Source organism: Megascapheus bottae, chromosome 24 (genome assembly GCF_031878675.1).
Source record: "Megascapheus bottae isolate mThoBot1 chromosome 24, mThoBot2.hap1, whole genome shotgun sequence".
NCBI classification, from domain to species: Eukaryota; Metazoa; Chordata; class Mammalia; order Rodentia; family Geomyidae; genus Megascapheus; species Megascapheus bottae.
Genome location: NC_143532.1, coordinates 12,611,887 through 12,625,960, shown reverse-complemented (window position 1 = coordinate 12,625,960; position 14,074 = coordinate 12,611,887). Strand labels below are relative to the sequence as shown.

Sequence of the window (14,074 nt, the reverse complement as noted above, 5' to 3'; positions counted from 1 at the left end):
AGGGCTTCCAGAAGGAGGAGGTGCCATGTCCAGGCTTGAAAGGAAGAAGGATTTTGATTAGGGCTGATGGGCAAGCCCCTTCCAGGCAGAGGAGACAGTAGGAGACAAGACAAGACTTATAATCAGCTGTGTTTTCCAGGCCAGTCTAGGAGCTGGGCAAAAAGGCTTATATGCCTCTGAATGACCTTGAAGTATGGAGTCAGGACTTCATTTGAATTTTTATTGATGTCTGGAGCCCTGTGTTTACTTAGGCCAAAGGTGAGTGAGGTATGGAAGGTTTGGGGTAGAGCAAAGGAAATGGGTCTTTTATCACTAAGCCCCTTGAGGCCCAGAGCTCACGTTTTGCTTCTGATTCATGTTAACAAAGAATGGAAGGCTGAGGGAAGGGTGGAGAAGGGGCAGGGGAGGGCTGTCCATTCGAAATTTTATGATGTCAGTGGAAAAGCCTGCTGTGAGTAGATTCAGTTGCCAGCAGAGCCACAGAGATGGACTCCATGAGTCATGCTGCTCACTCCTGCAAGCTCAGCTCACAGAGCCTAATGTGGTCAGCCACCCGAGGTTGGCTCCAGGCCTACCCCCTCAGTGTTCCCCACTGGGCTTCAATCTGTCCTATTTCTCTCTGTATCTCTGCCATCCTGGTAACTGAGTATCCTGCAGCTCTTGGTCTTTTCTGTCTCCCTTTTAGTCTGAGCCTCTGAATCTGTCTTCATCTGTGACTCTGACTTTTAGATGTCCTACAGACTAGGAGCCTCAGGAGAGCAGGAGCAGTGTGACCAGTCTCAGACGCTTTCCCCACAACACCTATTCTGTGCCAGGCCCCCTGCAGGCCTGTTGGTCCTGAAAGTACAGTAGTGGACAACATGCAATCTGCTTACAATGCACATTCTATGTGGAGTGGGGAAACCAGGGCCTGGCCCTGCCTCTATCTCAGCATGTCTGTGCCTCCCCTAACTGCCTGCTGTGCCCAGGGGCCAGGGTTAGTCAGGACCTGCCAAAGCCTCTTCTTTGCTTCTGGCACTGGGAGGGTATATGTTTCTGCCAGCAGGTCCCTCCAGCTCTTAGGGTTCCTAAGGGGCCGTGGCTGCTGGGTGAGAGTGGATAGTGGATGGGGGAGGGAGAGAGAATCAGTGACTCAGTGGGGGTGGCCCTGGGACAGAGTTGAGGAGGGAGCCAAGGTTGGAGCCAATGTTCAATGAAGCCAGAGGAGGGAGGGAAGAAAGTTCTGGCTGAGAGGTTGGGGCTGGGGCTGGAGCAGGACAACTCTGAAGCCAGTCCTATTCCTTATTCCTCCTCAGTATCTGCCTGGGGGTCTGGATGCTGGTTGCTGGGTGCTGGGATGGGTAGGCAGCTGGGTTCCCACTGTGGCTTCTGCTCATGTCCAGGTTCATGAAGATGATTCCTACTTTAGGATTGAGGAAGGCATTACCCCACTGTGCCTTTCTCCAGGGGGGACCAAGGGCCTGGTTATGCTGTAACTCTCCACCCCCACCCAATCTCCCCACAGAATTTGAGGAATGTCAGGCCATGCTCACACGCACTGAAGGGACCCCAAACTTCAGTGCTTGGAGGAATTTCCACAGTTATCCAAGTGCTTTTCATTATTTCAAGATCCCCAGTGGGTGAAGTGAGGGGGCAGGGCATGAACACGGTCTACTTTAGTCCATCTGGCAACCCCAGGAGGAAAAAAAAAAAGAATAATTTTCTTTTTTTACAGGTGAGCAAAGTGAGGTGCAGAGAGAAGAGAGATCCTGGAGCAACCCTAACAGGTGAGTGGAGCCAGACCTAGGATGTTCTCTCGGATTCCAAGGTGACAAACAGCATTGGTCGTTTTAGCTGGACTTTGGGGCTCAGGGGGCGAGGGGAAGAGGTTCCAGGGAAAGCAAAGGGGCAGGGGGGCCAGGACCTGGTGGATTCTAGAAGGCTTGGGTCTGTTCCCACCCCAGAGGCTTCACTGATCCCTCCACCTACCCAAGTAACAGCACCTACAGGGTGTGGGAATCTCAATGACAAAGGTGTTTTGTTTTTGTTTTTTGGTGGTGCTAGGGATCAAATCCCCCGTCTTGCTCCAGGCAGGCAAGTACAGGGCCAGAGTTACACCCTAAACTGGCACAATCCTGCCTTTGTGCAAGGGCTTGGAGATGGGGAGGGAGGTGGGGCTGCAGCGAGGTGCCCCTCACTGCCATCCTTCATGAAGATGCCCCGAAGGGGCTCCCAGCAGCCGCCAGCACTGCCCTAGGCTCAAGAGTCTCCCTCTTGGAGCTTCCAGACTCTGGGCCCACACTTGTCGTCTTCGGACCAGATTTGGGCGTCGACCAGAGTAAGTGACTGCCGTTTTGGTTTTGCCGGTGGACGCTAGGCAGGTCTCCCCAGGTTCCCGCAGGGCTGCGAGGTGGCGGCGCCCACTCCACCACACAAAGACTCCCCAGGTTTGAGGGGAAAGTCCCCCCACCCCGCCCTCGGAGAGCCCGCGATCGCTCACCCTCGAGGGGCATCGCTTCCGGAGCCGGGGAACAGCCGTTGGTCGCTGCAGAGGGAGGGCGCGCCGAGTCCGCGGGGCGCCGGGGGTGGGGTCGGTGGGGCGCGGGCGCGGGGCTGAGCCTGGGCGCCCTCGCGGTGCCCGGCCCGGCCGTCGGAACCTGGGGACTGCGCTGTGACTCTGTCCTCCGGCCCCTAGGGGGCGCCGCCACGCCGAGGCCCCACAGCGGGCTTTGTCCTTCCTCTCTGCCGCCAGTAGGGGGCGCGCGTGAACGCCAGGTGGCCGAGCTGTACCTGCCGTCGAGGCCTGGGTGAGTTCGAAGGGTTCAGTGGCGCAGCTGAGTGCAGATTCCGGCCAAGAAGGCGCACACCAACCCTGCGCCATAACTCGGGGCTGGTTGGGTCTGGGGGGGGGGGCGGCTGGCTTAGCCCGGGCATGTGGGTGTGTAGGACCGATGGACGGACGGACGGACGGAGGAGGCCCACCGTGCAAAGGCTCATGGGAGCGCGACGCAGGTCGGGTCCGCGGGGAGATCCCCGCCCCCTTGATGTGCTTCTCTTTCCGCAGGCCCGAACTCCCAACAGCCACAGCATTCCCTGGGTTCTGGCACCTTCTGTGGCCTAGTGCGTTGTGCCTGCATTGCTGCGTGAGGACCGCCAGACCATCTTCAATCCAGTTCCTGGATGAGCTGGGGGTCTTTCTTTACACCGGTGTCCGGTCACTGGCGCATTTGCCTAGAGCAGACCCACCCACCCTTAGCAAGGGGTGATGGAAGGGCCCTTGGAGGATGACTCCCAGAGTCATGCCATTGACTGGAGGTTTGCTGTGTGCAGTTTCGGGGATGCTTGGGAGGAGAAAGACCCTGCTTCTCAGATATATGTTCAGGACCCCAGTCCTCCAAGACCACCTGCAGGGGCAGCCAGGAGCAAACAGCTACAGGGCAGCCCCTTATCCAAGGAGCTTCAGTCACCTCTAGAACTAAGGGTGATGGATGGGTCCAGAGATGGCCAGAAGACTACATTAGGAGGCTCCTCAGTTCAATCAGAAGAGCCATCCCTCTCTGGAGTGGAGGGTCTTCTGAGTCCCATGTCTTCCCATCTCAACCTAGCTCAGGATGGAAGTGTCAACCCAGGAGGAGGTGTGATAAGGGGTGTAGGCCTAGGTGGGACATTGCCAGTTGGCTTTGTTGCTGGAGGGTTGCTGTCCAACTCTGTGGACCTTGGAGACTCTCTACCAGAGACGTCATCAAAGCTACTGAAAGCAGGTAAGGAAGGCTGGACTCAGAAAGGGTGGTTATACCTGATAGGTGTTGACGCTTGGACCTTATTCAGCCGGTAGCCTTGGCCTAGGAGGGCTCTATAGGTAGAGGGTCCAATAATGACCCAGGCCATTTCCCTTCTCAAGACCCCAGTGGATCTAGCGTTCCTAAGCTTGCTGACTGCCTCCTTGCCCAAGACCTCACCTGGGAGCTGCTGGCCAGTGGCATGGCTGCATTGCCAGGTAGTTGGGAGAGTCTAGTAGTGATGGAAGAAGAAGAGTGGTTCCATTGGGTGGATGTTTACTATGTCTTCTTCACAGGGACTCGGGATGTAGATGGCCGAGCAGTGTTGTTTCTGTGCGCCCACAGTTCAGCCTGGCTTCACCCCAAGTGCAGCAGCCATGAACTCATCTGTCTCCTGCTCTACCTTCGAGGAATCCCCAGGTTTGGAGGAAGTGGTTGGAGGGCTGAATTTGAAGCAGAACTTTCAGGACTTGGAAATCTGATGTTAAAATGAAGCCCATCCCTTTAGTCCCGAAATACAGGCCCTTGGACTGACTGTAGTGGTTGATGCTCAAATTTCTTCTCCGAGTTCTTCTCTCTTCTGGGGGCTCAGCCAACTTCAAGTGAGTTTGGGAGTGTGGCTCCCTTTCATTCCTTTTTGATAGAGTAGGGGGCGGGGCTGAGCTCTGATTCCTTGCAGGAAGCAGCTCCAGGGTCTGTACATAGGGTGTTGCTGGTGGGAAAGATGCCTGAGGCGGTGCCTTCAGGGTTGCAGGTAAGGAGCCAGGTTGGTTGGGATGGAGGTAGGCTCTTTCTCCAACCAGCTGTGGCTCATAACCCCTTCTTCTCAGCTAGAGCAGCTTCCCTCCCATCAGAGCTTACTGACCTATGTCCCTACTGTTGGGTTGCCGACTTCGCTCGGAGGACACCTGCCTTACTGTCACCGGACTTGGCTGGATTTCCGGTTGGTCAGTGCACCACGGGTGGCAGGGTGCAAGGGAATTATGTAGTTCTGGGCCTGCAGAGGAGCCTCTCCGGGGTCAGCCTGACAAAAGGAAAGCTGGCTGCAGTGGCCTGGGACCAGCACTGCACCCTGGTCATGCCCGCCCCTCCTCACAGCGTCTGGAAGCCCTCCTGCAGAGCTGTCAGGTGGTGTGTGTCCTGCTTCAGGAGGCCATTGAGAAGATGAAGGCTGTACCCCAGCCCACGGCTCCTGGGGTGAGTAGCCTCTACCCATCCCTTTGAATGCTCTTAGACTCCTTTAATGTTGTCTCTCATATCCACCACTGCCTGTTGCCCTTAATCATAGGAGGCTGGTCAGTTGCTACAGCAGGCACAAATCCTGATGCAGCAGGTGTTAGACTCACCACAGCTGGCATGGCTACAATGTCAGGGGGGCTTGGAGCTGGCATGGCTGAAGCAGGTTGCAGAGATGTCCCTGAGCCCAGACTATAGGTAGGTACAAGCCCAGCTCCCAGATCTTGCTCACCCTATCTTGACAAGTACTCAACTGGCTAGCTCAGTACCAGCCGGGATTATGACTCCCAGGATAGAGTGGAATTGAGCAGGACGATCCACCTGGTATCAAGCAGCACGTGTACCCTATGTAGGCCAGCAGTGGACAAGGCTGATGAGCTGTATGGCCGAGTGGATGGACTGCTGCACCAGCTGACCCTGCACAGCAACCAGCGGATACAAGCCTTTGAGCTGCTCAAAACCCTGGAGGCTCAGGAGGGAGGGCTGCACCAGGTGGGAACTGTTTGTTCAGAGCCAGCTGCTGTTGATTTCTGGGATGACACCCACACGCAGTGTCTATATCCACCATTCCTTGCTTATGTCTGTCCAGATTGAAGTGTGGCTTCAGGAGGTAGGCTGGCCAGCTCTGGAAGAGCCAAGGGAACCCTCTCTGGACATGCTGCTCCAGGCCCAAGGCCCTTTTCAAGAACTGGACCAGGTAGCCCAGGTAAGTTTGGACATAGTTCATTCTGGAAGGATTGAGGCATTTGGCCAGGGACCAGAATGGCAGGCGTAAGTGAAAATAGGCCAATCTAGCGAGTTTTCTTAGAGCTCCCCAAGCAGTAGAGGAGCTCCATCATAACCAGAGGCTCATAGTCATCTACATGTTTGCAGACAGTGGCAAGAACTCTGGAGATAAACAGTACAATGCATCTCCCTGCTCATGTAGCAAAGACCTGATCCAGCAGGTGTATTAGGAAACATTTTGGAGGGACTTTTAAGCTGAAAGTTGAAAGATAATTTGGGGTCAAACAGATGGAAGAGGGTTGGAAATGGAGGGCCATTCTAGCATGTTTGAAGATCCAGTGTCAGGAAGAAATAGGTTTCTGAGAAATCATAAAGCCAGTGAGGTCGAAATGCCAAACTGGAGAGTTGGGTGAGATGAAGCTGATCACTGGACCCTGTAATAGTGAAAAGTTTGAGTGAGAAACTTTCATAGTCACTTCTATATTCCAGGAAGATGTCCTTAGTTTCTTTGTAGACATGTCTTGGAGGTTGGTGTGGAAAGTCCAGTGAAGAGGCCCAGTGGAAAATGTATTCACCTCTGGGTGTGGGGGTGGATTCTACGACCTGCCTTAAATCTAAATCCTAAATATGTGTGTGTGTGGGGGGGGGGGAGATAGAGTGAGTTGTAGAGCTTGAACTCAAGACTAGTGCCCTACCACTAGACCACAGCATCATTTTTGGCTTTTTGGTAGTTAATTGGAAATGAGTCTCACAGACTTTCCTGTTCAGGCTGCCTTTGACCTGTGATCCTCAGATTTCAGCCTTCTGAGTAGCTAGGATTATAGGTGTGAGCCACTGACACCTGACTTGTAGGTAGGTTGTCCCCCCTGAACATTTCCAGGGTAAGATTAATTGAATCTGTTCATGTGGAGCCCACACATGTGGGATGGCAGAGGAAGAGTACAGTGGCCTCAGGAACACAGTTAAGGAGAGGAGAACACTTAGGTATGAATAACTGAGGCCAGGCAGAGTCAGGAGGGTGGGAGGAACTGGGGCCCAGGAGAGAGATGACAGTGCTGCTATGACATGGTCTCAGAAGACTTGAGAGGGGGCTACATAGGATAGGATGGGAGGAGGAGGACTTTCCACTTGCAGAGAGACTTAGTGACATGAAAATGTCACTAGGAAAGATCTAGGTTCAGGGCTAGACTACTGGACCTGGGCTAGCTGAATGCAGTCTTTCTTTCCAGGAACAAGTCAGGCGAGGGGAGAAGTTTCTGCAGTCCCTGGCTGGCTGGGAAGCTGCTGACCTGGGCCCTCCTGGAGTACGCTTTCTGGCCCTGAGAGCCCAGCTGACAGAATTCTCTAGGGCTTTGGCCCAGCGGCGCCAGCAGCTGGCAGATGCTGAGAAACTCTCTGAGTTCTTCAAGCAGGTGGGTGTGTGTGGCTTTGTCCCTGGCTCTTTGGTGACTGGAGCTAAGGAATGGCTGGTTGCCCAGGTTCCACCTGAGTTTTTCCTGCTCATCTTGTCTGTTCTCTTTCCCTTCAGTCTAAGCTTAAAATCTAAGCACTGACCTAGAGTCAGCCTTCTGGGATAGAGTGGGTAGAGGGACAGAAGGTATGGTAGGCTTGACAGGGTCTCCCTCTTATGCTTGTGTGGCCTTGATGTTGCAGGCCTCAACATGGGCTGAGGCAGGCCAACGGGTATTGGCAGAGCTGGAACAGGAGCGCCCAGGGGTTGTGCTACAGCAGCTACAGCTGCACTGGACCAGGAACCCTGACTTACCTCCTGCCCACTTCCGAAAAATGTGGGCTCTGGCTACAGGCCTGGGCTTAGAGGGCATCCGCCAGGAATGCCGATGGGCCTGGACCCGGTGCCAGGATACCTGGCTAGCCCTAGACAAGAAGCTAGAGGCTGCACTGAAGTCACTACCAACAGGCAGCACAGCTAGCTTGTGTGTCAACCAGGTCCCCACTGTACCTGCCACCCCTCCCCTGAGAAAGTCCTACAGCTTTGACCAGAACCTGGGGCAGAGTTTCCGAGAGGCTGTCCACCACTGTCACCGTGCAGCCACCGTCACTGCCTGCCACATACCAGAGTCTGGAGGAGGTGCCCAGCCCAGGTCATCCTCTACTATGCCTCTACCAGGAAGTTCTGACCTCAGGAGCCCCAACAGGTACAGGCAGTGGGCATGTCAGGGAGGGCAGTGGAAGGAAGAGGTCTTGAGTGCTGATTCCTTCCCTCTGGCAGGCTTCAGCTTGTGCTGGCAGAGATGGTGGCCACGGAACGGGAATATGTCCGGGCTCTTGACTATACCATGGAGAACTATTTCCCTGAGCTGGATCGCCCTGATGTGCCCCAGGGCCTCCGAGGCCAACGTGCCCACCTCTTTGGCAACCTGGAGAAGCTGCGGGACTTCCATAGCCATTTTTTCCTTCGTGAACTGGAGGCTTGCACCAGGCATCCACCTCGAGTGGCCTATGCCTTCCTGCGTCATGTAAGCCACAGAGGTCCAGCTGATTCCCCGCCCCCCAACACACACACACACACACACACACACACACACACACACACACACACACACACACAGCTGTTGTCCTGTGCTAGGTACAGTGAATTCACCCACAACCCACAGAGTCCCTGAGTCTCAAGGTAATTTTTTTATTTTTGTAGGGGAGATCATTCTAAGTTACACTTGGGGCCAAGGGGGAAATAAACAGGATGGATGCTATAAGGTACTGTCAGGGAAGTGGGTATTTGAACTTAGAGGAACCAGAATGAGTTTCACCCAGGAAAGAGCCAGTCTAAAGCTTGTCAGTCATGCCCAGTGTGCTGAATGTAGTAAGGAAAGATAGTCCAAGGTGAGGTAATACTAGAGATTGTCTCAGAGCCATGGAAGGACAGAGCTGAATGCAGAGGTTATTTGAGGGGAAGGGGACTTCTTTCACAGAGTGCCTGTTCTTGCCTTACTCAAAGCATTGTCTGTGGAGGGAGCCTCTGAGAACCATGTGTTGACATTTTAGTTATCTCAAGCCAAGGGAGTGATCTGTCTGGGACCAGGGTAGCCTTTGCACCTGGCTTGTGTGTCTTTGTAGAGGGTGCAGTTTGGGATGTACGCACTCTACAGCAAGAATAAGCCTCGTTCTGATGCTCTGATGACCAGCTATGGCCATACCTTCTTCAAGGTAGGAAAGCCTGAGACTGTACGAGGGGAGAAGTAGGTAACATACTCTGAAACAACTCAGTGAAACTCTGAAACAACCCCTACCTTGGTAGGACAAGCAGCAAGCCCTGGGAGACCACCTGGACTTAGCCTCCTATCTGCTAAAGCCTATTCAGCGCATGAGCAAGTACGCTCTGATGCTGCAGGAGCTGGCCCGAGCCTGCGGGGGGCCTGTACAAGAGCTGAGTGCCCTGCAAGCTGCCCAGAGCCTCGTGCACTTCCAGCTACGACATGGCAATGACCTGCTAGCCATGGATGCCATCCAGGGCTGTGACGTGAGTCATCCCAGGCCATGGTGGGCAGGTTCTGTGGGTGTAGAAGAGGGCAGAATGGACCAGGCACCCACCAGGCCCCAACTTTACAGGTTAACCTGAAAGAACAGGGGCAGTTGGTGCGACAGGATGAGTTCGTGGTACGCAGTGGGCGCCATAAGTCCCTGCGTCGTGTTTTCCTCTTTGAGGAGCTGCTGCTCTTCAGCAAGCCTCGCCATGGGCCCACCGGTGTTGACGTGTTTACCTACAAGCGCTCCTTCAAGGTAGGCCCCTGGATCCTGCCCCTGCCCCGTGCTCGTCCCCACTTCTCACCTATGCCTTACCGAGCCCCTCTGCCCTGCCTATGCAGATGGCAGACCTGGGCCTTACTGAGTGCTGTGGGGATAACAAACTGCGCTTTGAGATTTGGTTCCGACGCCGAAAGGCCAAGGACACTTTTGTGCTCCAGGCCTCCAGCCTGGCTACCAAGCAGGCCTGGACGGCTGACATCTCCCGCTTGCTCTGGAGGCAGGCTGTCCACAACAAGGGTGAGTCCTGACGCTTACTTTCCCCTGTACCTCCCTCCCCACAGGATATGTGTCCTTCAGTGATCCAGGGAGGGCCTAGGCTAGGGACCCCAAAAAGGAGAGAAAGCCCAGTGCCAGGAGCCAGTACAGGGGAAAAAAGTATAGTCAGTCCCGCTATCACTGTCTGACTTGGGAACTTTGGGCATCGAGTCTCACCTTTAAAGGGCATTATGGAACCTGCTGAGGGGATGATTGGGAGGAGAAAAACGTGGCACCAGAAAGGCTCAGTGCACAGTAATCTGCAGGGTATGGACACACAGGAAAGACTGACAGGCCTCACTCATGCCTACTTTCCACTCAGAGGTGCGCATGGCTGAGATGGTGTCCATGGGTGTGGGGAACAAGGCCTTCCGGGACATCGCCCCCAGCGAGGAAGCTATCAACGACCGCAACGTCAACTATGCCCTGAAGGGCCGAGGTAGTGGCAGGCTACAGGAGGTGGGGGAGGAAAGCTGTGTAGGAGACAGTGGACCTTTATCAGCCCTGGCCTGTGCTGCCCTGGAGACCTATGGCAAGACGGGGCTCTGGCCTAGGACTTATCTCAGTTTCTCTCTCTCTCTCTCTCTCTCTCTCTCTCTCTCTCTCTCTCTCTCTCTCTCTCTCTCATAGAAGTTCGCTCTAGGGCCTCCATTGCTGTGGCCCCACTGGACTACGACAGCCCCTACTTGGGTGCCTCAAGCACCCTTCCTGGAGACCGTGCCTCTTGCTCTGTGCTGGGGTCTCTCAACTTGCATCTGTATAGAGATCCAGCTCTTCTGGGTAACCGCTGGCCCCTGTATCCCCCCAACTTCCCAGAGGAAGCCACACTGGAGACTGAGGCAGAGCTGGGCAGCCAGCCCTCTTTGAGTATGTCTGGGCTTAAATAGACACAGGAGTTGTGGCTTTCTGGGCCTCCCCTGCTGAAACTCACCAGTCTCTCTCCCCAGCTCCTGAAGACTCAGAGGTCTCATCCCAGTGCCCATCAGCCAGTGGTTCCAGTGGTTCTGACAGCAGCTGTGTGTCAGGGCAGGCCCTGGGCAGAGGCCTCGAGGACCTATCCTATGTAAGTGCTATCTTTCTGTCTTGTATCCATTAGTCCCTTTCTATCCTACCCAGGGCCCTGTGGCTAATGGAGGACAATTGGAGTGGGGGTGGGCACAGAGACATTTACCAGAGACCTCCCTGTCCCAGAACCAGGGAAGCAGGCACTCATACCTGGCCTGGAATGACAGGTCTGAGCCTAGGCTCGAAGGTGATCAGTGGATCCAGTAGCCAGGACCTCCCACAAACATCACTTCTCTGGATCTGCTGTGATCAAGGCTTGTGACAAGTACCAGAGCTACCTCCTTCCCGCACATATGGCCATGTTGACTCCCCTTTCTGATGCTGTGGCCATCCATGGATTAGTCTGGGGTCTCTTTAGAGGTGGCTGGCTACAGGGACTATACAGCTACTCTGATCATAGGTTCTTGCCTCCATGTCTCTTGATCCCTTCCAGCTCCCATCTAACTTTAAGTTAGGGACAGTCTGGTGCAAAGGGTGAGTATTTCTGAAGGCTGGTGTGGCACCATGGAGCTCTGGGCAGTGACTGGGATGCCTCTAGCTCTCAGGAGGGATACAGGTGCACAGCTGGGTCCATAGCAGGTGCTTTCGAATCTCTAACCAATGTCAGGCTCCCCAAACTAAGGGGCAAGCCTACCTTGCCTGCCCTCGCCTGCCCCATCAGGCCCAGCCTCTTGTTTTCTGGACAATTTGGTTATTTTGATGTGATGCCTTTTGAACAGTTTTCATTTAAAGTTTACTGTTATCCTACTGGTCAATAAGCCATTAGTGTCTCAGAGGAGTCTAGACCTTTGATTTGTGATTTGCGCTTTTATTTGTAATAAAAAACAAGTTTTGTACCCATGGCTAAGCACATGCGTTCTTGGAATTAATCTAATTAAAATTAACATTGGTGGGTTGGGGGTTTGGGAAACAGCAACTCTGGGCATCCTAGCCCTCTTGTAATAAGTATTTGCCCAGGACAGAATAGGAGACAGACCTAGACAGGCCCCTCTGGATGAGCAGGTCCACACAGCGGCCATATTTCCTGGCAAAAGGCAGTGTGAGCTGCAAGGAAAAACTCATCTTACCCCTGATTTCCAGGCCATTTACCCTATTCTGTCTCCATGTGGGTGAGCTTGTCCCATATGGTTGGAAACAGGGATAGGGAAAGCTCCATCGTTGTGGGCCTTTGGTATTCTAGGGCTCAAAGGCATCTCACAGGGCTGTGTCTTCCATGAGAAGTGGGCAGAATGACCAGCTGGCCAAGAATACGTTGCCTGCTACTGATTCCCACTTTCTAGCTGTAGATACTGACTTCATTTCTCACAATAATAGGCAACCCAGAGTAAGCATACTAATGTGTTTGAGTGCTTTTGTTGTCACTTGGTATGGTAATACCAAGTGAATGAGAAATTAACTAAATCTTTCCTAATAACAGTTAAATTTTATCAAATCAAAAAGGAAAAATGGAATATTTTGAATATTTTTTACTATGTCTATGTGTTTGTGTGTGTGCACTGTGCATTGTATGCCAGTACTGGGGATTGAACTAAGGGCCTTGGGCTCTCCTTTGGCTTTTTAAAATTTATTTATTTATTTATTTTATTTTTTTGCCAGTCTTGGGCTTGAGCTCAGGGCCTGAGCACTGTCCTTGGACTTCTTTAAGGCTAGAGCTCTAGCACTTGAGCATCAGCACCACTTCTGGCTTTTTTTTCTATGTATGTGGTGCCGAGGAATTGAACCCGGGTCTTTGTGCATGCTAGGCAAGCCCTCTACCACTAGGCCAAACTCCCGGCCTCCTTTGGCTTTTTTTTTCCCTCAAGGATGGATCTTCTACTTGAGTCCCAACTCCACCTCCCTCTCTTTAATTTTTTTTTTCTTTTGGTCAGTCATGTGCTTGAACTCAGGGCCTGAACACTGTCCTTGGGTTTTCTCAAGGCTAGAGCTCTACCACTTGAGCCTTAGAACCACGTCTACCTTTTTTCTATGTATGTGGGTTTTTGTGCATAGTAGGCAAGCACTCTACCACTAGGCCAAACTCCCAGGCCCAATTTTCTGGTGATTAATTGGAGATGAGAGTCTCAGGGACTTTCATGCCTGGGCTGGCTTTGAACTGCGATTCTGAGATCTCAGCCTTCTGAGATCCTCAGCTAGAATTACTATAGTCGTGAGCCACCAATGGCTGGATTTCTTGAATATTTTTTCCTTTACCAAAAAAAATGCTTCATAGCAACTTAAGTATGAAAAATGATGACACGGCTAAAAGGTGGAGTTGGATGACCAGTTGGGAAGCCCTGATTCCTCTGCTCATAGGCTTGGCCTTATGTGACCTGTCATGTAACTGTGGCCGAGGTTGTTATTGGTGAAGACTGGTATCACTGGAGGAGAATGTATGAAATCCAGTGTCCTAAATGTTGCTTTTTGACTATTGTTGATTGGTTAATTTCATTCGTCATTTCTCCCTCCCTGAGATGGGGGATCAGTGGTCTAACTACCTGCTTAACCTTCTGAATATTATTGGCCTGGCTCTTGGGCAGCAAGACTGTCCATTGAGTTGCCATTCCCATTGGGGTACAGGTGAGCCTCACCTCCACCCAGCTGTACAGGCGCTCCTGGGTATGCCGGTCATCCTTGAAGCCAGTGATGGCCAGCAGATCCACCACAAACTGCTTGGGGCTGATGTGCAGGGTCTGCCAGGAGAGCCCAGGGTCAGGCAGGGTTGCGAGCATTTCCCAGCCCCTCAGGATGAAGGCAGAGCAAGCACTGGGCCTGCAGGTGCCACTGGGGTTTAGGGCAGGCACTCCAAATCTGCCTCTGGCTGTGGCTCTGGCCAGATGAAACTGTCTTACTTTCTTAACCCTGCAGTTTCTGCCACCCTCTGCTCCTGATTTATTTTCCCCACCTCTCATTACAGCTTCCTTCCACTTACATTGTACCACTTACTACTACTGGAGTCAGAGGACAGGAAAGGAAGGTACAGGGGGCCCCAAGGCCTGGGGCCTGTTACATACCCACAGCCGATTGGCCAAGGAGACCACCTTGGCTGTGATAGCTTTGGGGTCCTTTTGCCTGATGGAATCCAGGATGATGTCTGTCAGGAAGCGGTGACATTTCTGTGCATAAAACATCTCTTCCCAAGACAAAGAGAAACTCAGGAAGGTTACCTCTGTGGAAGAGGGAGAATCAACATGGCTAACCTGTCCATAGCTACGATGTTAGAGACAGCTGAGGGGATGGGAAGACATAGAGGGTTCCCAAGGTCATTGTCTCCCTAAAGTACACTGGGGAGT

At 53.1% G+C, this 14,074-nt stretch overlaps 2 protein-coding genes across 2 annotated transcripts in view; one reads left to right on the top strand and one right to left on the bottom strand.

Annotated features, from left to right (window-relative positions):
* Positions 1–2,642: 2,642 nt before the first annotated feature.
* Positions 2,643–11,641, top strand: Plekhg4 (pleckstrin homology and RhoGEF domain containing G4). Its single transcript, XM_090357456.1, has 22 exons — positions 2,643–2,786; positions 3,044–3,740; positions 3,881–3,976; positions 4,055–4,178; positions 4,267–4,360; positions 4,438–4,512; positions 4,589–4,705; positions 4,857–4,955; positions 5,047–5,192; positions 5,348–5,486; positions 5,584–5,700; positions 6,950–7,132; positions 7,374–7,876; positions 7,951–8,197; positions 8,796–8,885; positions 8,977–9,198; positions 9,288–9,458; positions 9,545–9,722; positions 10,063–10,179; positions 10,371–10,607; positions 10,688–10,803; positions 10,973–11,641. Exons 2-22 carry the CDS (start codon positions 3,245–3,247, stop codon positions 10,976–10,978), a joined length of 3,573 nt encoding a protein of 1,190 aa, XP_090213582.1. The 5' UTR covers positions 2,643–2,786; positions 3,044–3,244; the 3' UTR covers positions 10,979–11,641.
* The window catches only part of Kctd19 (potassium channel tetramerization domain containing 19), a 28,850-nt gene continuing 26,358 nt past the window's right edge, over positions 11,583–14,074 (bottom strand). The window contains exons 14-16 of the mRNA XM_090357455.1: positions 13,796–13,950; positions 13,373–13,474; positions 11,583–11,849 (exon numbers count right to left, since the gene is read on the bottom strand). Coding sequence (XP_090213581.1) covers positions 11,733–11,849; positions 13,373–13,474; positions 13,796–13,950 — 374 coding nt within the window. The 3' untranslated portion in view covers positions 11,583–11,732. The remainder of the gene's footprint in view (positions 11,850–13,372; positions 13,475–13,795; positions 13,951–14,074) is intronic.

What these genes read in the sequence shown, in the direction of transcription:
- Plekhg4 (XM_090357456.1), top strand. Translation starts at nt 3,245, where the DNA reads ATGGAAGGGCCCTTGGAGGATGACTCCCAGAGTCATGCCATTGACTGG. An exon ending in CTTGGCTGGATTTCCGGTTG is followed by an intron (nt 4,706 to 4,856) that starts GTCAGTGCACCA and finishes CCCTCCTCACAG; the next exon opens with CGTCTGGAAGCCCTCCTGCA. An exon ending in CCTATGCCTTCCTGCGTCAT is followed by an intron (nt 8,198 to 8,795) that starts GTAAGCCACAGA and finishes GTGTCTTTGTAG; the next exon opens with AGGGTGCAGTTTGGGATGTA.